Source organism: Archocentrus centrarchus, chromosome 21, assembly GCF_007364275.1.
Source record: "Archocentrus centrarchus isolate MPI-CPG fArcCen1 chromosome 21, fArcCen1, whole genome shotgun sequence".
Classification (NCBI taxonomy): domain Eukaryota; kingdom Metazoa; phylum Chordata; class Actinopteri; order Cichliformes; family Cichlidae; genus Archocentrus; species Archocentrus centrarchus.
The window spans coordinates 26,983,017-27,007,091 of record NC_044366.1 but is presented as its reverse complement, the minus strand read 5'-3'; the positions used below and the strand labels follow the sequence as shown (position 1 = coordinate 27,007,091).

General features: G+C 40.1%; 1 protein-coding gene across 1 annotated transcript; it reads left to right on the top strand.

Annotated features, from left to right (window-relative positions):
• Positions 1-1,184: 1,184 nt before the first annotated feature.
• On the top strand, positions 1,185-23,685 carry wdfy2 (WD repeat and FYVE domain containing 2). Its single transcript, XM_030757807.1, has 12 exons — positions 1,185-1,464; positions 3,582-3,649; positions 9,114-9,187; positions 10,301-10,355; positions 11,373-11,523; positions 13,155-13,267; positions 15,176-15,302; positions 15,671-15,776; positions 16,810-16,911; positions 19,618-19,748; positions 19,850-19,958; positions 20,833-23,685. The coding sequence occupies exons 1-12, from the start codon at positions 1,328-1,330 to the stop codon at positions 20,860-20,862; spliced, it is 1,203 nt and encodes a 400-aa protein (XP_030613667.1). The 5' UTR covers positions 1,185-1,327; the 3' UTR covers positions 20,863-23,685.
• The last annotated feature ends 390 nt before the right edge of the window (positions 23,686-24,075 follow it).

Here is a 24,075-nt window from a genome sequence, read left to right as displayed (position 1 = left end):
TGCCTATATTTTCTGTGAGAGTTTTACTATGAAAGTCAGAACCGGAAAACAATATTTTACTATACAGGAAACTTGATTACAGTCCGTGACGCGTCAGGAAAATATGTTAAGTTACCTGGAAAAGCCAAACACAAATTTCCGGTCTATGTCTTTTATGCTTAATACAGGAAGTTGTTGCTCTATTAGTACTTTTACTTTATGCATTATTATTATTATGCTATTGGAAATGCTGGTTATAGCTTTTCACTCAGTAAGTTTAGAAAGTTACAGATTTAGTGTTATGAGTATGCTATGCGGTTCTAATAAACCACAAGTGCAACTGAAAAAGTAAGTCATTAACAGAAAATCGTGGTAGCGGTTAATAGAAGTCCACAGTGAGAAAGGTTTATAAATTGTTAATAATTACATTTTTTGATCCAGGGCCCCTGCAGCCCTTTCCTGGAAAGTAAGTGGTTCATTTTCAAAAGTCTGGTGATGGAAAGCATGCTATACAGAAAAAAAACAAAAACGTCATACTTGAAGAGTTTTTTTCTCATCTGGCTTTTCCGAAGTTATTAACTGAACTTTAGCAATAAAATCAAATTAATTATTCATCGGTCATTAATTCAAAACAGGCTTTCTGAAGTAAACAATAACATTATACATATGCATATATTAGCATATCTATGATGTAAAAATAAATGATGTAACCAGTTTGAAGAAAGTTGCATTACAGAAAACAGGCTTTGTGTTTGAGTCATGTTTGGAGTCTAAAAGTCATGACAGCTCAGCCTTCGCAGACCTCACCGCGGCAGCCCTTTATTAAAGCCATTTGTCACATTTTTACGAACGTTTGGTAATAAAATCTGGAATAACATAATGATAGTTGCTTTAAATATTTCTGCATTTGAAACTGCTTTACGTCGAAATGATGAACTCTCTCCTGTATGGCAGAGGTTGTGCTAGTGTGAATGCCTCATTAGAAAGAGATTTTGTAATACTATTGTATTAGTTTTGATTTATGATAATAAGACTTCAGATATCGTCAACGCATCATATCGTTTTATATTTGCATAAAATTTTATCGCCATCTTTTTTTCAGTTTCAGGAGTTGACGCTTTTATTGTGAAAATACGACAGCGGAAATTAACTGAGGACTTTATTTTGTTCAGAGGAAGTGCTGCATGTGTCCGTGTTGTCAGCTGACTGGCACCTCCTCTTCCCGCTGTCACAACACAGCGCTGCTTGCCTGACAGCTAGCTAGCAGCCGAGGCTCTGATGTCGGACCGCCGTGGGTAATGTTTCTCGGAGCCAGAACCGTAGACGGAGGTTTGTGCACAACCAGCTCATGGCGGCTGAAATTCAGCCTCAGCCGCAGGCTCGGAAGCCTTGCCTGCTGAGCAAAATCGAGGCTTTCCAGGAGGTTGTGAGCACAGCAGTAATAATTCCCAAAGAAGACGGCGTTATCAGCGTGTCTGAAGACAGGTAAGCTGCGCTCTGCAAGATGGCTAAACCACTCCAAAAATAATATTCGACGTAATAATGCCCCCGCTCCTGTTAGGTATTGATCGGACTCATTGAGTGGACTCCTACCCCCGTGTCCTTCAGCAATTCCAAGCATGCTGAAACAGTCCAAGGGTTCAATAACATTTTTACAAAAGTGTCAGCTGACATAGTCACACCATTACATGCTGTAACGCCTGTAAATCAGGCTCAGTTTTGTGTTATCACCAAGTATACTAAAGACAATAGAAATGTAATTTAATGATGTAGCGTGCTAGTATTAAATCTAGTTGCACTAACATTAGATAGATATAACTGCAAAAAGAACCTGTGCACAGATTGGGTTTTTGGAGTGTTTCACATATTATGGTACCAAGAGATGCCTTACTTAACACAATTTCCAAGTTTTGAGGCATTAAATCTCCTGTAGTTGTCCCCTTACTCTCTTTGTTACTCTTGCCTGGGGCTGTTTTGGGATACCAAAAGTGCGCATCCAGCAAACTGACATCTGCATGAGGGAGATGGTGAGCCTGTTTATGCTGACGCTGTATGTTCTGAAGTTTTTATTCTTCCTTTAGTCCTATATGCCACCTAAGCTATGTGGTGCGTAGTCCTGATCCAAGGCAGCTTACCTATTGTAGTCCTGCATGGCTAGCTACTGGAGCATTTAAGCAGAGGATCTGCTAATTGAATTTGCTATAACAAACCACATGTAAGTACCGGGTCTTCTTAGGCACCAGCAGAGATGGGAAAAGGAGGTGGTAAAGTAGAGGTGTCATAAAGCTTTGTGCCAGTGGCCATGTGGAGTTTGGGGAAATGAGCCTTTCAGTGATTTCAGTGACTGAGTTTTAAGCACAGGTGATTTTAGTCCTATTACATTTCACCCAGAAATATATATCAGTCCTAAAAAGAGCAGTGCAGACAAATTGCTGTAATGTCAAGCGTTAAGTGGCACAGTAAAAATTCAAAGTGCATCCATGAGGTGACTGTCAGCCATCGTGGACTTGATCTGCTGTTGGTCTGCTGCTGCTCAGTGTCATAAGAGAAAGTTTTTACTGGCATTCACTGCAGAGCGAACACATTAGGAGCATGGATATATCGGGACATTAAATAAATAGTTGGAATTTGTGGTAAACAGTGCAGTGCAGACTGGCAGGTGTCAAGACCTATGCAAACCTGACAAGAACCAGGTCTTTATGACCAGATAACTGGGTTAGCACCTCTTTCTTGTGAGGGGCCTACCAACACTGGGCTGAAAAGAAGCAAACCACAAACCAGTGGCAGGATGTGCTAGAAGTCTGATCTATAGCAGGTGCAACTTAAAGGAATTAATGGATCTGCTGAAGTCTAAGCAGCGTGTTAAGCAAGTCATGATGTTTTGGCCATCGTGAATGTATGTATCCTTTTGGGGAAATTTCAGTGCTTCCCCTGGTGGAAGTGACAGTTGGATCTGCTCACGGCTCTTAGTGCACGTCCTCCAGAGCATTTGAGAACAGACTGACTTCCTTTTCAATGGCTGTGAAACATATCACATGCACTATATTGCCAAAAGTATTCGCTTGTCTGCCTTCACACACACATATAAACTTGAGTTACATCCCATTCTTAATCCAGAGGGTTTAATATGATATCGGCCCACCCTTTGCAACTATAACAACTTCAACTCTTCTGGGAAGGATTTTTACAAGGTTTAGGAGTGTATTTATGGGAATGTTTGACTTCTTCCAGAAGCGCATTTGTGAGGCCATCCCCAAACTGTTCCCATGAAGTTGGGAGCATGAAATTGTCTAAAATGTCTTGGTATGCTGAAGCATTTAAGAGTTTCTTTCAGCGACCCATTCTTTCACAAATGTTTGTGGAAACAGTCTGCATGCCTAGGTGCTTGGTTTTACACCTGTGGCCATGGAAGTGACTGGAACACCCAAATTCAATGATTTGGATGGGTGAGTGAATACTTTTGGCAACATAGTGTATCTCCCCATTTTTACAGAAATTTTTGGCAAGCTAAAGTTGATTACCTGCAGAGTTAGGAAGGATACATCAAGAATGTATACATTCAGATGCACTGAGGGCTAATATCTGCTGGTTTCATCCCACAGGACTATTCGGGTATGGTTGAAGCGAGACAGCGGTCAGTACTGGCCCAGTGTCTACCACACAATGCCATGTAAGTATTCTTACCTTCCTTTTTTTTGTCTACCTTTTATATTTGTACTTTGTTGTGTGTAGGACAGTACTTCCACATATACGTAGATATTTCTAAGTACTGCCAATACATTGTCAGCATGTTGTTATATGCTAAAACAAAGGCAATATTTATTTATGAATAAGCTGGTTTCCTGGCTTGTTTAGTGTAATCAGATAAATCATAAATAGTATGAGTATGTCACTTGTTTCAACAGTTATGCAGCTGACACACTCTGCTCTGACAGTGTTTCACTCCCGTTTTTGTACGTGCTTCCTCTGTGAGCATACTTACTCAACATGATGGACATAATGAATCACGCTCCTCCTTTCAGAGACACTTGAGAATGTGGAGGTCACTCCACTCTTTTGATGAACCAGATTTGATGCTCAACATTTTTCAGATTATCAGTTCTTGTTCTTATTTCTGCTGATTCCCGATTAAAAACAGATTAGCAGTAAAATGTGCTCTTTTGGCTCACAGGCAGCTGCCTCTCTCTGTTGTCATCATTGTGTGGTCTCAAGCACAGCGCTGTCAGATTGGTTACATTTCATGTGTAACAGCCTATTAACACTAAAGGGTTGTAGACTGGAGCAGTCTTGGTGACTGGGTGGAGCTGTGTTTCAATGGTAAAGGCACCAACATGTTGTAAGCTTGGGGGCTGAAAACTAAAGCCAATTTGGAAGTGCCAAAAAACTGCAGTTCCTCCAGTGGCCACTTGAGGCTCTGTCCAAAATTGAGTCAATCCCAGTTGTTAAAATGTCCAATACCAGCAATGACCCTAACATGTTTACAGGCTGATACAATGAATGCTTTTTTCTTCTCTTTAGTTTATTTAACCCTTTATAAAACAACCCCAAGTTCAAAAATGTTGGGTTTTCTGTGTAAAATGTAAATAAAAACAGAATCTCATAAATCCATATTTTATTCACAATAGAACACAGAACACATCAAATGTTTAAACTGAGAAAATGTACCATTTTAAGAAGAAATATTCTCTCATTTTTAATTTGTTGGTAGCAACACATCTGCGTTTACCACTGTGTAGCAGCGACTCTTCTTTTACCAACAGTCTGTAAATGTCTGGGAACTGAGGAGGGACCAGCTGCTGGATTTTTGGGAGAGGACTTTTGTGCCATTCTTGTCTGATCGAGGCTTCTAGTTGCTCAGGAGTCCTGGGTTTCTCTTGTTTCATAATGTGCCAAATATTTTCAGTTGGTGAAAGATCTGGACTGTAGGCAGGCCAGTTCAGCACCTGGACTCTTCTACTGTGATGCCACGATGCTGTAATAGCTGCAGTATAAAGTCTAGCGTTGTCTTGCAGGAACATGCAAGGCCTCCCTGAAAAAGACATCATCTGGATGGGAGCATATGTTGCTCTAAAACCTCTATATACCTTTCAGCACTGATGGCGCCTTTCCAGATGTGCAAGCTGCCAGCTCCATTGGCACAAATTCACCCCCATGACATCAGAGATGCAGGCTTTTGAACTGAGTGCTGATAACAAACGGGACGGTCCCTCTCCTCTTTAGTCCAGAGGATGTGGCGTCCATGTTTTCCAAAAATAATTTCAAATTTCAGTTAATTTGACCACAGAACAGTTTTCTGCTCTGCCCTCACTTTGTCCATTTTAAGCCAGCTTAGCTCAGAGAAGACGCCAGTGTTTCTGTATCCTATTCACATATGGCTTCTTCTTTGCATGACAGAGCTTTAACCTGCATGTGTGGATGGCACGGTGAACTGTGTTCACAGTCAGTCATTTCTGGAAGTGTTCCTGAGCCCATGCAGTTTTGAAGATTGGTGAACCTCTGCTCATCTTTGCTTCTGAGAAACTCTGCCTCTCGAAGATGCTCAGTCATGTTACTGACCTGTCGCCAATGAATCTAATTGGCTGCAAAATGGGGTTAGTGGGCTTAGGTTAATTGGTGATTCTTGCCTGTAGGTGTGAATGTGAGTGTGAATGGTTGTCTGTCTGTCTGTGTTAGCCCTGCGACAGGCTGGTGACCTGTACAGGGTGTACCCTGCCTCTTGCACTATGACAGCTGGTAAAGGCTTCAGCCCCCCCCCCAACCCTGAACAGGATAAGCGGAAGAGAATGAGTGGATGGATGGATAGCTGCAAAATGTTCCTCCAGCTGGCTCTTTTTAGGACCACTTACTTTTCCAGGATTTGTTCCCCCATCCCAGCGTTTTTGTGACATGTTGCCGCAATCAAATTAAAAATGAGCTGATATTTTTCATTAATGTCTCAGTTTAAAAATTTGATATATTTTCTATGTTCAGTTGTGAATAAAATATGTTTATGAGTTTTGCAAAACACTGGATTCTGTTTTTACTTACATTCCCCAGCATTTTCAGAACTGGGTATGTAGTTATACAGATGCTCAATGTTTTATAACTCACCCCTTTTGTTATGGCTTACAGTTAGTGATTGGCTGCTTTGATTAATGGGTGTGTCAACACGGGCAGCTGTTGCCTCCAGCTGTAAGTTTGGCCTCACCTCTGCTAATCTGAGTTACTGAAGTGCACCTCTGTGGTGCCATTTGGAGCATTTTTAATAGAATTATTGATCAATATTATGGATTTTTTTTTTTAAATGACAAAGACATTACAACAAGTTTGTGCTTTAGCTTTGGTGAGTGAATTCTAGTATTTTATGCACCTGCTACTGCACTAATCAGCAGGTATCTGTGTGTTGCACCCATAGACAGTAGCTACTGTGACGTCACCCATAAGTTTCTGAAGTCCAGTTTTGAAGCCTCAAATTGAGTGTTTCCCCCATTGGCATCTTGATTGCAAAAAAAACCAAAACAACAAACCCCCCCAGTTATGACATTAAGAAGAACCTTTGACTGTGAAGCCACACACTTATTGGCTAATGGCTTGTGATTGATAACTCATTAGCCAATGAGCATGCAGTTTTATGCCACAGATAGTCCTCTGTTTTGAAACATAGTATGACCAAGATTTACAAAACAGTTTTTTATTCCGTATCCAAAACGAGCGGCTGTGCGAGGAAATCAGGAGAATGTTTAGAGGTCCAGTCAGAAAAACATTTTTCCATAAACTTCTACAGCACCGAAAGTCTTTTTGCAACCACAGCTATCACCATCTGGTGGCCTTCAGATAGAATGCATGTTTAAGCTACTTCTGTATTGGCTTCATTTTTCTGACCTTGAAGGTCCATGTTTTATATTGCTATGGCTGCACCCCATCAGTTTGTGAATGCAGCATGCTAACCAAGCTTGTTAGCTTTAACTGATAATTATTCATTCACCCTTCTGTCCAAATATAGTCACTTGTAGCAAAATGCAACATGGCAGTAGCCAAGGCGCTAATGTTTAGGCTTCAAAATATAGGGTCCACAAACCAATGAATGATGTCCACAGTGGCGATTCCATCTTTTATATACAGTCTGTGGTTAGCAGATTTTGCTGAAGTTGCAGTAGCTACCCAGGTTTCCCAGTTGTGCTTAAAAAAAGAAAAAAGCTGCATAGTGCACTTTGTTGTTGTGAAGTACAGCTAGCCATAATGTGATAATACAGTTAATTCACGTACAGGTGGTATGCAATAACAATTATTTTAATTGTTATTATAAGAAAATCGCTTATTGGTCTCCTTGACTGCTAATATTCAGTATTGTTTCAGTGCTGTGGAGCAGCATTGATGCATATTTGTGATGGTTGGTGACAGTTTTCTTTTTTTTTTTTTTTTTTTTTTTTTTGCTCTTGTGCAACTGAAGGAACTCTCATGCTGTGATCAGCAAGATCTGTCCTACATAGCAGTGCCAGAGGCTGTGGTAGTCAGATATTTGAATTTACCAGTACTCGACAGTATCGTGATGTCAAGTTTTTCACCCAGATATTTGAATTTACCAGTACTGACATGAGTTTTCACAAATTGGACAGCAATCACTGCCACAGAAGAGAGAATTATATAATAAATTGATGCATCCTTATGTTGCTTTCCAGCATTTTCATTTTTTATTGTGGTTTCTGGAAACTTAAAATGAGATTATTTAGCAGGACTTTGGTTACACATTTTTTTTTTTTTTTGCTTTGAAAGCTTTCAGCCAACACTTCTAGGGAATTGCAACAGCAAACTATTTTCCAAAGTAGTTAGACCATCACTGTAAACGTTTACAGTACATTTATTCTGGATTCATTTCCCCTGGGTTAAATAACACACTGAGGGTTTTAAATTTGTACATTTCAATTTTCTAAATGAAACAAAAAAAAAACCTGCTGACCTCCCCGCCTCTTACCCGGTGATGGCTAGGAAGGCCAGCCCCCTTACCAACCCTGAATTAGGCAAGCGGTTAATAATATGGACGGCTGGGTGGAAGAAACCTAAAATAATATTGTGGTATTTGTGCAAGAGACAAATTCACTGTGGTCTGCTCTTTTTTTCTTTTTCTTTTTTTTAATAATAAATAAACTGCTACTTGATGTCCTGACAGTAGTATTGTTGTTGTTCTTGATAATACAAAGATTCTGCTTTTCTTTTTTTTTTTTTTGAGCTGAAGCTGCCTGATGACATCTGGCATTTTATGTCTGCTCTGCCATATTTAAATGTGAAAATTGCTGTTTTTGAAAACATTATAATGAAGAATACAGTCGTTTGTTTCCTTTTAATTGTAACGCTGTTCAAAAAGCAAGATAAGAAATGAAAAGAAAATGTTAAATTTAAATGCGTGAAACTGGTGTTTTGTGTTTCGTGCAGTAGCCATTGTTCAGCTCTGAATGCTGAAGTATTGTTCATTTCAGAGGGAAGTCAGTTCAACTCTGTGGTAGTTTGGAAGCCTTTGAACACAATGAAAATGATTCATGTACAGCACCAGTCTAGCTTCATAGCTTGAGGATATGATTTAACAATGTTCCTGGTTTAGACTGCATCAGACGAGAGATGCATATTAACAAGTGATCAGGACAAAATCAGACCTCATGAAGTTCGTTCTGTAGTAAGATTAGACTGATCTGGCTTGTATCATCGGCTGTTTCATGTGTATATGTCGACTCATAAGTAAAAAAGAATCACAGTACAATAGTGTAGTTTTTTGTTAGCTTAGATTCCTTACTGAGAGAATGAGTCCTCTTCAGTGAAGTTTGCCGTGTTGCTATGCCAGCTTCGCAGACCAGAGTAAAATGGCATATTTTTAAAATGAAATGGCAGCCATTGTAGTTCTCCTACACACTAAACACAGGAGGACTGCGAGGCGAGGGAATTCAGTCTGTATCTCAGTGCTAGATGGCACAAGTTTCTCTTACATGTATCGTCCTCTGGACTCGCTGCTCCTATCTGCCTCAGAACTTCAGTATTGGTCATATTGAAGGAAGACTGTATTTTCTTTTTTTAACATGTAAATTGTGATGTTTTGATAAACTTCACTAACACAAATGTAGAAGCTGAATGTTCACTTTTATTCTTGTATGTGTTTGTGTCTCCAGCGTCATGCTCCTGCATGTCCTTTAATCCTGAGACCAGGACGTTGTCTGTGGGGATGGACACTGGAAGTATCTGTGTGAGTCCAGCCAACATCCTGCTTCCTCTTTGAATGCAGACGGTGGACATTTCTCTCCCTTCCTCTGTTGGAGAACTGTTTCATTTTCTTCCTGTTAAAGGTTATAATCAAACGAATGAATAGTGTATTTTTTTTTTTTTTTTAAAGTAAAATGTCAGTGCCCTAGATTACAAACCTGATCTGCTTTGATGGTGTTTTTGAAGTTATTTATCCTCCCCTTAAGCATGCTGTCTGTCCATTCAGCCAAGAATCTGTTAAATGGGAATTCACCTCTTCCAGAGGGTCATCCTTATAGCTTTTCATTCCCTCTGACCTTTCTTAAGGTGGCAACAAAACAGTGGAAAGATTTCCTTCAAATCTACCTGTCATATTCATCCTTGTGATTTTGGACAATCACAATTTTTTCCTAAAGTGCCTCATAAAGTTCAAATGCCATTTATAAGGAGGTTCATGGTTTCCAGAGGGCGATACTCTTGACTACCTTTTAGCCCTTTTATCTCTTACAGTTAACCTTCAAAGCTCCAGAAAGATACAAAATAACCATTATTTTGTAATAAACACGGCGGTCTTTAGTGACACAGCAGTTTCATTTCTGACCTGAAGCAATGCAGGTCACTAAGATGCAGCGTTATTTGCTGTCACTTCTTGTTTTGTTGTTAAAGACGTCGACAGAGGAAGCTGCTTGTTTTGGAACAAGCTGCTTAAAGTCAGCATGTACTGTAATGTGAACTTTTTCTTGGAAATTCATCTCAGAACAAGTGTTTTTCTTAAGGGTGGTGGCCTCAGCTGAAACTTACGAACAGGAACTTTTATCTTTATTGATCTATGAACGCACTGGAGATGTCTCATTTGTCATTTGTCTTTACATTTTTGAGGAAATGGTATTTATTTCTCACTAGGTGAGAACTTCTTCAAAGGTTTATACATCCTGTGCAGCACACATAGTGATAACAAACATAAATGCTCTGACGTTCAGAGAACTGTTCAAGTATTTATACAAACTAACATTTAAACACAGCAGCATAGTTTATTCCTCTGTTTATTAACTTGCTGGAAACCTCAGTCAGTGACCTCAGTCAGGTTAACCATTTATCTCCACTTCCTGTCTTTCAGGAGTTCATTCTGTCAGAAGACTACAACAAGATGACCCCAGCACGCACCTACCAGGGTGAGACAGAAAGAACAATTGCCTTTTGAGACCTGTGGCGATTTATGTATTCAGAAGGCAGAGTTTTTGATGGCTTGTACCAATGCCAATACCCAGACACTCACTAAGGTCTTGGAGTAATTTAAAACATGCTATTATTCCCTCCCCCCAATAAAAGACAAACACAGGGGCTTTCCCCCCTATGAATAAGTTATGATTTGCCCCATTAAAAAAAAAAAAAAAAAAAAGTCAGTTGCCTATGTCTGCATCATATAGATATTTTTTTGTAGCTGGTCTAAGAATGTATTTAATACAAACTCTTTAACCTTGTGACATAAAATGACAACCACTATTGTTGTCATTGCATTGAACATATTATTTTAAGCTTTATTTCTAAGTTTTTGCCACCATTTATTAATACTTATTGTGTTATTACTTTGGCCAATTTTGGGCAGCTTACTGCTAATAAAGTCCACTCAGTTCCTTGTACTTTAGGCTTTTCAGCCTGAGGAACATTTGCTCTCTGGCTGTGTTCATAATTCATGTCTCTCTGTGGAGCATAACTCACTAAGTGTGGACCAGAGCACCAGTGATCAATTTCTAGATGGAGCCCTCTACAGATTCCACTGTACTGCATGTTTTTATTGTATGGGTGCCCAAAACAACCCGTAGAAGATTGATTTTTATTTATTTATTTATTTATTTTTAATGAATACAGTGAGATATTTATAGTTGGCCTTTATGATATGTTTCTCTGATCAAATCTAAAGATGAGTTCTTGGGTCATGTGTGGCTAAATGTACTGTGCAGCTGTAACACATGTATAAAAATATCTCTTTATCACTGTCAAGCAGCAGCTTCCTCTTCATTTTCTGCTTACTTTCAAGAAGGCGGTAGTGCTTGACCATTTTAATAAATAAAGCACTCTCCTTCCAAATTGCTCCATGATGACGTGATTTCTTGTAGACTGCTGCACTTTGATTAAAGTGACTGAAAATAAATCTTATATATGTTTTTTATTTATTTTCATGTGTATAGCTCACCAGGGCAGAGTGACGGTGGTGCTGTTTGTGTTGGAGATGGAGTGGCTGCTGAGCACAGGGCAGGACAAAACTTCACCCTGGCACTGCTCGGAGAGCGGCCAGCAGCTGGGGACATATCGCACCGCAGCTTGGGTCTCAGGACTACAGTATCCTTGAAACACTCAGCTTTTCCCTTAGAGTGGATCATGTGGGAAACGATGAGCCAGCTTTGACTCTTTAGCCTTTGTCTTTTTTTTTTTTTTTTTATTTTATTTTGATGACACAGACTATTTTAAGGTCACTGCAACAAAAAGATAGGGCAATTGAAATTAGCCTTTAGTTAGGTTGTGCTAATGGGAAAGGCTAACAATAGGCATCAGTTCATGCTGTTGTCAAGGAACGGTCTGAGTAGGTTTCTGTAATGGCCACATGAAAGGCTGTGAGTGCCTCAGCAGCGACTCTGATCCATACCAATGAGCCTGCTATTAGGCCATCAGACTGCTGGTACCCTCTTAGCATCAACATGCTAACGTGTCTATGTAACATGGCAAGAGATCCAGAGCGGTGGTGTTTTTTTTTTTGTTCAGGGATTTTAGACGTGCTAACAGTGTCCCCTGTCTGTACGGTACAATATGGAAAAGTCTAAATTTAAAAGTTAGTGTGTTTTGTTTTGTTTTTTTTATAGCACTTTAGCCCTTAAGTCTAAAATCCCCTTTTTAACCACATCTACATTGATTTGAACTAAAGGAAGGGCTTTTGATACTGCGGCAAAGAAAGAGTGCCCTCATGCTGTTTTTAGAGTGTTACAGGAGCCATTAGATAGAAAAGCTCACGTTTTACTGTAGGTCTGTTAAAAATAAAGTAACAGAAAGAGAGGCATCTTATCCTGCTCCCAGGTTTATTTTCAGTGTAGCGTAATAAAGGAGATGTAAGAAGAGTGTCCCAAATCCACAAAGATGCAAGAGACTGATAATACAGATCATGCAGAAAACACTCATTTCATGCTACTTTAAGTCATTGATGTTAAAAGTGGTTCTACGAGCTACTGGCTCATTGGGTGCACTTAGTTTTTCACACACTGCTTCTGCATTTTGGCTTAGTTAATATTAAATAATGGCACAGTGTAATATGTCAAGTGTTGTTGTTCATCTGAGGCTGTATTGACCTCATTGCTAAAGACCTGATTATTTTTTTATTATATCCTGATATGTAAAACCTTAGAATTGACAGAGATACTTTCTTTGTAGAATTAATGTATTTGCAGCTTTTCAGTTCTAAAACTTTATTAGATAAAAGTTTGGACAAAAGAAACGTCACACTACATTGAAAATAAACCTGGGAGCACCATAAGATACTTCTCTTCTTAGGTTATTTTTAACAGACCCACAGTAACCTTTTGTCAATCTAATATTTCATGTAGAGGACATGACATGAAAACATATATGACATGAAAGAAATGCATTGGATGGGATAATTAGGTTACTGTTTGCACAGTTGGTTTTCCTCATCTTCTCTGTAGACAGTTGTAATGATTTGGTTCAGTCACGACTTAACCAGGTCAGCCGAGGGCTCTGAAGGAAGCCGGTGAAACAGCTGAGAGTCCTCCAGTGACAGTCACTCTGTTCCTGCCTCTGCATGCCTTCATTCAAACTTTCCACGTAGTAGTTTACACAGAGTTGGCTCTGGATTTTCCTAAGCAGTAAGATTTATGGCTCTGTTGTGAATTTGTTTAGTCTGTGTGACAGAATCTGAAGTAATCCACGTTGAGCAGGAAAGTTTGGCCTTAATTTTAACCCAGGTTCGATGTGGAGACCAGACATGCCTTCGTAGGGGATCAGTCCGGTCAGGTGACCATCCTGAAGCTGGAGCAGGACAGCTGCAGTCTGGTCACCACCTTCAAAGGACACACTGGTACCCACACTGTACACACAGAGCAGAAATAATTACTCAATAAATCAGCTGATACTCTCTGATACTATCACTCCTAATCTGGTGTTTGGATTGATTTTTAGCTCGAGTGTTTCGAACAAGAAGTCGAGCTGCTGTCGTAGTGTTGGCGGCAGCATCTGTTCCACGGTAGCTTCAGCGTTGGCCATAACTCGAGCGTGATCTCACCTAGAATGTTCAAATTTAGATTTCAGTTCAGTTCAGTTCAATTTTATTTACATAGCGCCAAATCACAGCAAACAGTCGCCTCAAGGCGCTTTGTATTGTAGGTAAAGACCCTACAATAATACAGAGAAAACCCAACAGTCAGAACGACCCCCTATGAGCAAGCACATCTACTAAAAGTCCGAACAAGTTTGAATATTGGCGACCTTGACCTAAAAGGTCAGAGGTCAAGTTTCTAAAAATTTTGTGAGCGCGTTAACTTGAACGATGTTTAATTTCATACCATAGATGTTCAAGCTAGACCCTTCAAACTTCTCACACTTGTTCACTGACTTTACAATAACAACACTTTGACCCCCCTCACCCCCCCCCTCCATCCCCTTCCACCCCACCCCCCAAAATATGAATCAAAAACAGCCGAGTGTCGGCACCCGCTCAGCGGTGCTCTTGTTAAGAGATGACACAAAGCTGAGGGAAATTTTCTTTGACATTTCCCAATATTTTGTAGCATTTTAGAGCCTAATATATGATTTGTTTAACCAATAAACTATTCAGCTGATTGATCAAAAATGAAAATAATTGCTGGTTGCAGTCCTAACACATTAATGAAACTCTGAACCGTTGCAGGCTCTGTCTGCTCCACAACATTGTTAAATATTTATTCCAATTTTTGTCTGTACAAATTGTCTCCCAGCATGTTTTGGATCATTTTCACTCCGTGTTCTGCTTTCAATACCCTCACGACTCTGAATATTAGTTTTTGAGAACGCGCAAGCATCTTTCGCTTGTGTGCCTCGTGGTTTGATTGTTTCTTCACTGATCTGAGGGAGAGAGCGTCTCCTCCAGAATGCAAATTACGCAAACAGACATTTTAAATATTTGGTGATGATTACTTTCTGTCTATAAACTTTAAATTAAAACCAATATAAAACAATTATGTAGAGGTAGAGTAACAGCTTTTCTTTGTACCATAATTAAATCTTTATGTCAGAATTATGTCTTTTGTTTTCGGGGAACTTCTCATAAATAGAGTTCATAGAGCAGCTGCAGTAAATTCACATAATATCCACCTTTGTCTTCCTCTGTTGTCCTCCAGCAGGTTGCAGATTTATTGAAGAAGCTCAGCATTGATTTTTAAAGAGTTGTAAGTCCCTGGTGGTCTCGAGTGTTCGAGAAAATCTTTGGCAGCTGTCACGATGTAGTCTGCTTCAACAGAAAAGGCAAAAAAAAAATGTGTTTTTGCCACGTAAGGATAAAGAGACGTCTGAATTAGTTTAAAGATGAAAGGCCCAACAACAGTGACTTCAAATCAGTGGAAGGATTTTTTTACGTCTAGATAGTTCTTCTCAAATGTAAGAAAAGCTGTGAAAAACAGATAATGGATGTTATCGCTGATGAGCTGAGTCCAGTTTCAGGTTCCAAGTTTTTAAACCAAATTAAACAAGTCTCATGAGAAACCAATTCACGAGAGCCCCGGGCACACCATCAGTTTGGTTTATCAGCAGATCACGGATAATTTCAGACAAGAGCCACCTTCAAATCCTGGGAAATTTTCTGTGCGGCTAGATTTGGCATGTTGACGTGTGTGCTTGTTTGACCTTTGCCTGCAGTGCGTAACAGCCCCAGCCTCCTGTGACTCCTGCAGGATAATGTGGGTATAGCTGATGGAGGCACTTGTGTCTGTGTTGTAATTTTTTTTTTTTTCAGGTAATGTGACAGCGCTGTGTTGGGACCCGGTCACGAGGGTATTGTTCTCCGGAAGCTCGGATCACTCCATCATCATGTGGGACATCGGCGGACGCAAAGGCACCGCTATCGAACTGCAAGGACACAAGTAAGGATCTCAAAGAGGAATGAAGAGCATGAACTGTTTTTATGCACAAAGAAATTTATTTACTATTAAAAGTTTAAAGCTGCTAAATAAATGTTTTTCCCGTTAGATCATTCTATAAAAACGGTCCTTACTTGGAGTTCAAAAACAATCACATTAATAGTTTTTCAGCTTTTGAATAGCCATCTGGGTCCCAGTCAGTGGGGTCGCTGCCTTGTCTTTTAACTGTGTCTGAAAAGGCTCCCTTCTGTCTGTCCAAATAAAAAAATAAAGGGGTTCATTTGACGCAGCTGGTTGAAGTTTAATGCAAACCACTCATGGTTATCTAAGTATACTGGGACAGCCGCTTCACTCTTGTGTTCTCCCCACAGTGACAAAGTTCAGGGCTTGTGCTATGCCTCACACACCCGTCAGCTCATCTCCTGCAGCTCAGATGGAAGCATCGTCATCTGGAACATGGACGTAACACGGCAAGAGGTGAGACGCAGCGAGAGAGCAGACTGAAGCGGCGTGACGTCAGCGAGCTTGATGTGTGAACTTGTGAACAAATTATGAAAAAATATGGAAATATCACGTGTGCTGTGTAATGGCTCGCCGTTTCGCAGAGAAGCACGTTCTGTGATGCACATCTGTGCGGAGGGTAAACTGCTGATGTTTGTTCTTTCTGCTTCCCTGGAAAAAAAATTCCCTTCAGAGCTCCATGAAAGGTCAACCTGATTAGCAGAGTTTTCTCTGATTTTCTGTTGTTCAGATGCACTCACAGTCTCGATTCAGCGTCTCCCTCTTTGCTCTGCTAGTCTCCGGGCTTTAATTGCTTCTACTGTATATTCAATCAGAGCCACTTTCATTCTGCCTCAGTGTTCTTCTGTTATTTGGCCCAAACTTTCATCTTTAAAGTAACAGTATGCTGCAGTTGTACCACATTCACTCAGAGCTGGTATAAAAACCATTTATTTTTCACTTCATTCGGCACACATTTAAGAGTCAGAGCTAAGTGAATGAAAATAAAGTGAAAGTTCAGCAGTCATACGATTTGCTTCTTCGGCTGAGAGTGAAATGACCCGATTGATACCTTTTCCCGTGTCTCTGTGGCAAATGCAGAGTCAGGACATACTTATCCAAAACCAAAGTTTACAACAACAGCAAACAAATAACAGCAGTATCCTGATTCCTGATATCCTGTTGTGAATGAATTTGGCAGATTTGTTTCTGTTGAACAGGTAAACATATATAAACACTTTCTTTTCTCTAAGACTAGAATCTGCCCTTTTACACTTGTATTTGTGTAGGAAAGGAAACAACCAAGATCCACTGAGCAAACAAGACATTCGAACTAGGCTAACCATCTTCTGACCCTTTATTTGTAGAAATGTCATTTGTAGAAAAATAGCTGTCATCCTTTTTTTTGGGTCTGTTTAAATATTTCCCCTATTCTTTATATTGGCATTTTTATTTTTTTTTTAGGGGACTTACATAAATTAAACGAGTTTTGAAATGTGTGTGTCCACAGACCCCAGAATGGCTGGACAGCGACTCCTGTCAGAAGTGTGAGCAGCCTTTCTTCTGGAACTTCAAACAGATGTGGGACAGTAAGAAAATTGGCCTACGGCAGGTACAGCAAAACACCTGATAGCCGTGCCCCTTTTTTATTTCCAGTCTGTAAAAAAAAGTTATTATACACTCCCCTCTGAAAGTATTGGATCAGTGAGGCCAGTCTTTTTATTTTTGCTGTAAACTGAACATTTGGGTTTGACCTAAAAAAAAAAATCAGACACAAAAAGATCAACACCTCAGCTTTATTTCCAGGTATTTACAGCTGGATCTGATCCACAGTTCAGGAGATGGCAGCTTTTGTCTGAACCCTCCTGTTTTTCTTGTATTGGACCAGATAAACTTAAAATAGATTAAAATGAATAAGACTTGATATTTAGTTGCAAATCCTTTGCATTGAGCCTGTGACCCTCTGACATCACTAAACTTTTGCATTCTTCTGTTGTGATGCTCTTTCCTGCTTTTTGTTTTGTTTGTTTGTTTGGGGGGGGGGGGGGGGGCGGGGGTACTCCCTTCAGCCTCCTCTTTAGCAGGTAGAATGCTCTCTAAGGTTTTAAAATTGATTAGGCCAGTCTAAAACCTTCTACTTCCTGCCTCTGAACTCCTTTGTAGTTTTGGCAGTGAGTTTTGGGTCATTATCTCATCAGTTTGGTTGCATCTTTCTTCAAACTGACAGACAAAATGTTTCTGTAGACTGAGTTCATCCTACTGCTGCCATCATGCGTGACATCGTCAGTGAAGATTAATGAGCCCATCCCAGAAGAAGACATGTGAGCCCAAGCCACGACATCATTACCTCCTCTGTGTTTCAAAGATGAGCTCGTATGTTTGGGATCATGAGCAGATCCTTTCTTTCTCCAAACTTCAGCCTTTCCATCACCTTGGTAAAGGTTCATCTTTGTCTCATCAGTCCATAAAACTTGTCCCAGAATTTCTGAGGTTTGTCTCTGTGCTCCAGCCTGGCCTTCCTGTTCTTCTTCTTCTTGCTAATTAGTGATTTGGATCTTCTGGTGAAGCCTCTGTACTCTTGTTCATGAAGCCTTCTGCTAACAGTAGATTGTGATACCTTCACTCCTGCCCTCTGGAGGTTGTTGCTGATGTCACTAACAGTTGTTTTAGGGTCTTTCTTCACAGCACTTAATGTTTCTGTCATCAGCTGCTGTTGCTTTCCTTGGTCCTGTTCCACATCTGTTGCTTAGCACACCAATGATGACTTTCTTCTTCAGGACGTTCCAAACAGTTGTACTGGCTTTGGCCAATGTTTGTGCAGTGGCTCTGACTGATTTTCCATCTTCTCTCAGCTTCACAGTTACTTGTTTGTCACCCACAGACAGCTCTCTGGTTTTCCTGTTGGTTACTCCTCTAACTATGACTGCACAGTCTGCAGAGGCAAGACCCACATCTGAAACTGAGTGCAGCCATTCAGCGCTATTTATTGTTTGAATAATCAATGTAACAGGACACACCTGGGCAACAAAACACACCTGTCAGTCACATGTTCCAATACTTTTGTTCACAAGAAAAATGAGTGGCTTCAGGCAAACAACTATCTTCTGAACTGTGTATCAGGTCCAGATGTAAATACCTGGAAATAAAAGCTCAGATGTTGAATTTTTGTGCCATATTCATCTTTTTAATGTCAAACCCAAATGTTTTCAGTCTACAGCAAAAATAAAGGGACTGGCCTCACTGTTCCAATACTTTTGGAGGTGAGTGTATATCATAGGATACATAGGAACTAGCACCACGTCAGCTTCTCTGCTGCAGCAGATTCAGTGATCTGTAGCTCCACCGCATTTTAAACCTATCCCAAACAGCTTTCTAACAAACAAGTCTCCATAACTCTTCACCTCTGCTACACTAATGGCAAGCAAACATCCTGTGGCTGTTTTATTGCCTCAATTTTAGAAACAGCTTTATGTTGTGGTTACTCATTCCAAGTGTCTGTGTGTATGTACGCGGGGATCACAGTTCAAGGATACAGTAATAGGTATTCTTTTGACTGCACAGCAGTCTTTTGAAACATTGTGTAGAGAGTGCCAAACACAAAACGCTGTAATGTTGGTGTTTCTGAAGATGAGGCCCGTGTTTCTATTTCACTGCACTGGAGGGGGGGGGGGGTGAAAAACACAAAGATTTTGACTGTACACAAAAATGTTCCAGCATTACTGAGGACCGTCTCTAGAGTACTTTAAACTGCATGGAGTTGATGAAGTAAAGCTTCAGTGTCACAACAAGAAAATCAAGAAGGTTGTTGGTCTCACATTATTAATGGTAGCTTCTGGATGAATGCAGATACAGATGTTGTAATAAAAATAGAAATAAAGACTGTTTTGCAGGACATGACCTGTAGTTGTGAAAGGGGACTATTGAAGAGGTGTGTGGCTTCTTGGAAAATGAATTAAGTTAGTCTGATTTTAGCCTGATTCTGTCCTTTGGACATAGGTCACTGTTCTGCTAATGTTCTTCACAGTCTCATCCAGACTTACAGCTGTGATGAAGTGTGTGTGTGTGTGTGTGTGTGTGCCCTACAGCTGTCCGCAGACCTCACACAGTCTCCTAGAGAGAGAGAGAATTGAAAATAATAGAGTATCTTGTTGTTCACTAAGAACATATTGGATGACTATTTCTAATTTGCAGTAAGGCTGACTTTAGCTTTTGAATATACAAAGTTCAGAACTTGGGCAAAAACACCACCTCCATTTATTTGATGAGGAATAAGACTTTTGATCAGTGCAGATGTGTTCATATCCTCCTGTGTGCTCAGCACCACTGCAGGAAGTGTGGCCAGGCAGTGTGCGGCAAGTGTTCGTCCAAACGCTCCACCATCCCCCTCATGGGGTTCGAGTTTGAGGTGCGCGTGTGTGACAGCTGCCACGAGTCCATCAGTGACGAGGAGTGAGTAACAATCAGCTTCTGTTGTTGTCATATACTGATCCTTTGTAGCTCTCTCAGTGCTCGCACGCTGTAACCATTGGCGTTGCCTTTGTGTCTTCCAGTCGAGCACCCACGGTCACCTTCCACGACAGCAAGCACAGCATTGTTTACATGCACTACGAGCCCACCACTGGAAACCTGCTCACCTCTGGCACAGACAAGGTCATCAAGGTCTGGAAACATACAAGCGGTGTCTGTTGTATTTGAGAGTCTCAGATAAGACATGCAGCACACGCAGTAACACTTAGTGCTGTCACTACCTAGCAGAATGTTCTGCATGACTCTCAGAGGAAGGTTATATGTTTTCAGCCTATTTTTTTTGTCTCTTAATTAGTTTGATTAAGGATTAAAGAATTATCCTGCTGAGGGATTTAATGGTTCATGTATCTGTTTATGCTAATCTGCGTTTGTCCAGGTGGTAGCAGAGTCTTAAACAAAACTACCTCAAAAACGGAACAAGTTTCAGTGAAATCTGGTAGAAATCTAGAGCATGTGGAAACCCTATAAAGCCACTGCAGGTACATGGAAAGTATCTGCCATACTGTGACTTTCAGTTGAGTTTGGATGCAAACTAAAGATCCATTGTTGCATATTTAAATTCAGTGGTTGAACCGAGCAGCAAACAATCTGAACTCACTGAGAGGTAAACACATTTGTTTTGGGTCTCCCGGGCAGCTCTGACAGACAAAGTTAGAGACTAGCTGGTGAAGAACAAGCTGGAGAATATTTGCTGCCTAAGACCCAGATAGTTCTCAGAGGTATTGGCAGAGAAAAATACAGAGCTACAAGAGGACTACTGAGCTTTCACACTGTGCCTGGTTGGTGTGTAAGCAGGTAGTTCTTTGCTAACATGTCATCTCAAAATGCACTAATGCAATGTTTGAAAAAAAAAAACTGTAAAGCTTATAGGTGGTGCTACACAATCTATGCCTGAAGAAACTTTTGCACATGTATTTCAACTACAGAGGGGGTGTGCAGAAACGCCCCTTTAGCAGCTGGAGTCTCTGTTTAAACAAACTGATTATTACTCATGTTTTATCTGCAGCTATGGGACATGACTCCTGTGGTGTCCTGAGATCTGTGGACAGCACGCGGTCAGCAGAAATCTCTGTTTGATAACCTGTCGTGGTGGCAGTACCACTTGGAAGAGAAACAGGGAAGGACCTCCAACAGGACTGATGTCATCTGGAAAATATTTAACAGTTATTTGACGACTAGCGGTGGCTGTTGAACATTTACAGTGAGGATACTGCAGGCCAGTGACGCCTGAGAACCATACAGGCTTTGGCTGACACAAGGTTACAGAAAGCTGTTGGTGTCTGCATGTGTGGAGAATGCTGATGGACTGTGGATCTCTCTGTGTATGTGTGTCTGTGCAGTGTGGGAAAGGTAGAGGCATTTCACTTTGTAAGTAATTGGCACACCTCGTTTACTTAATTTCCATGCATTCCTTGCCCAGTTTCATACTGGAAACTCAAAACAGTCATATGAAACCTGTGCGCGCTGCAGGAACTTGCCAAACCCAAACTTTACATTCTGTAGATGTGACGCACGTTGCTAAACAAACTGGCAAAATCAAATGTGCTGCAGATCCTTAACAAAACAGGAGCTGATCATTTTCATAGCAGATTTACATCTGCCAGCCTGCACCAGCAGCATTTCAGACCTGCACGTGTTCTTTGTTTCCCTCTGCAGGCGAAGAGCGTAACTGACACTTGAACCACCTATAAAAGTTTTGGCTACATTTTTTTCTGTTTTCTTTTCACTATATTCCATTTAGCGTTAGAAACTTGCCACCTATTTGCTGTCACAGTGGACTGGTGATTTGAAATTCATGTTATGGTCATAGAATGACGTGTTTTTCATGCATGAGTTTGAACTGGCTTTAACACACTGACATTTTCAGGGGGATGTCCCTCAGACCCTCGTTGTCATTATAAACACAGACTGATAATACAAGTGTTTCTAGTTAAAATAACACCAAAGCATAAGCATCCATCTGCCCATTTATCTCACAGACCTCTTTTCTTTTTTTGTTTTTATGTTTTGATATTTTTCCACATATTTCATTTAGTTTTTTTTTTGTTTTAAATCTAGTTAGTGATGCAGAATGGCACCTGGCAAGTGTCTAAGAGCAGAAAATCCAATATGGTCACAGTAAACACTGAACACTGAGGTGTTTTACAGGTTAACGTGTAAAATATAAAACCTAAAATAAAAATACAGACAAGCAGCCACTATAACAAAGAAATAAGAGCATGTCATTAATATGTCTGCAGGTTTATTGGCTGATCCGTTTCTCAGATGCTTCACGTCACTCACATTGTGTGTGCTTGTTATAGAAATCACATGCTTTCTAAAAGCGTCTGGTCTGCTATCAGTATCTGAGTGAGCGCTGAACCCTTCAATTGAGGCTCTATCTTAAGCTGCTGCTCCTTATGTCAACCACTAGAGGGAAAAAGTAGCCTTGAGACGACATTGAAAACAGCTTTAGTCCACATTTATTTTAAAAGGGTTGTGAATGGAAGCAAACTCAAAGGGAGCGTAGTTCATGTGTTTTTTTTCTGTCTTCTGTACTCACTGTGAGGCTGGTGCGCACACACGTGGAGGCCTTTAGAAACCACAGGTGTTGATGCATTCAGTACAGTGAGGGTTAAAAAAGGAACAAAACTGGATATCGTGCAGATCTTTTGACTTTTTCATGCTGCAAAATATCTCTAAAATCAGGGGGAATGGATGCAGCAGTAAGAATTGCAGCCTCTTTGGTTTGCACTGTCTACTCAAAGTAACGTCACAAAGCTTTGGTATCGTCTCAGAAGTTATAATAAACTGAGAGTTCAGGTTTACTTGAGCTAAAGACTGAGCAAGAAATCAAAAAGCATACAAGGTTAGGTCATCTTCAAGGATACTGATGATAATGCAGACTCTTGTTGTAGTGTAAGTACGCACAGTGTTTATCTAAATCCACTGCTGTGTAGAGTGCACCTTTCAGATTGTGTAATCTAGCATTGAACCAGTTTACTTTTTTTTTTTTACTTCCTGTCCTTTCAGCAGCAGAGCCATTTTCTGAGATTATTTATGATTCTATGTGTGGTTTAAACATTTCTGACATCCAAGAACACATATCAAGCAAAGTGGCAGCACACACACACACACACACACGTACCAGAACTGAAAGTAAGCTAATGAACACGGTTTGCATTGATTTGTTTCCTTTGTTAATGTTTTTAAACACCTCAATACTGACTTGACTTTGTTACTGATGCACTGGAATCAAGAAGCAAAAATATCTCAAATCCATGCTGTGAAGACAAAATATGTCTTTTGTTATCATCACATTTGTGCTTTAATGATCTGATCAGCCTGTAACTATTCTTGACTTTACAACCACAAATAAACCTATATGTCGAGCAGCTGTTTACTCATGAATGTGAGACTTTAGGTACTTTAAAGGTCCACACCAATGTTTCAGCTCTGTTTTTTCTGACCACTTTCAAATGCGTGGCAAGCTCATTTATTCTCACTCCACATCGAAGCTAATGTCATTTGGTAATTTTGATGCCTGAAACAGGAGCACTACAAAAATCCAAAGAATTGCAACAGGACAGCTTGTCTTGCTGAGATCATGTAAAGTGCATGTGGAAATGAAAAAAAATAAATAAATAATTGTTGTAGTCTGATGATGTAAAAACCCAGGCTGCACAGGAGATGCATATCCTGCATGTAGGATATTAAACAGGGTTGCTGCATTCAAAATGAATGAATGCAAGAAATCCATCGTTGGCCAGTGGTCTGTTTTTCTGTCACAGAAACGAAAACAAGCATTGTTGTGTCCATTAATGTGATTGTGTGTGTAAATTACATATTAAAAGAGGAGGTATTTACCTACTCAGTCATATTGAGTGTTTGTTTATTGGACTGCAGCTGTGATTTTGGGGCACTTTCTCATTGTCCAGTTTCAGCATTTCCCTTTGAAGTTTTTGTCTAATATGTCGGGAAACTCCTACATCCACGTCTTCACTTTTAAAGAAAGCAGTTCTACAGTTGAGACGGTAGATTAAAAGTAGTTTTTAAAAAGTTATCAAATAGTATCAAATATCCTGTTTGTGTTATGATCTTTAAGAGCAGGCGTGTCAAACATAGAGCCTGTGGGCTGGAGCTGCTCCACCCTAAAAAAAAAAAAAAAATTAAATAAATTTAACATTCAAAAAAACTATGTGTAGATATATGTAGAAATGTCCACAAGCTTTACAAATTTAGTATGCAACATTTTTCTTTTGATTAGCCC

What these genes read in the sequence shown, in the direction of transcription:
- wdfy2 (XM_030757807.1), top strand. Translation starts at nt 1,328, where the DNA reads ATGGCGGCTGAAATTCAGCCTCAGCCGCAGGCTCGGAAGCCTTGCCTG. An exon ending in CCCAGCACGCACCTACCAGG is followed by an intron (nt 10,356 to 11,372) that starts GTGAGACAGAAA and finishes TCATGTGTATAG; the next exon opens with CTCACCAGGGCAGAGTGACG. An exon ending in AGAAAATTGGCCTACGGCAG is followed by an intron (nt 16,912 to 19,617) that starts GTACAGCAAAAC and finishes CTGTGTGCTCAG; the next exon opens with CACCACTGCAGGAAGTGTGG.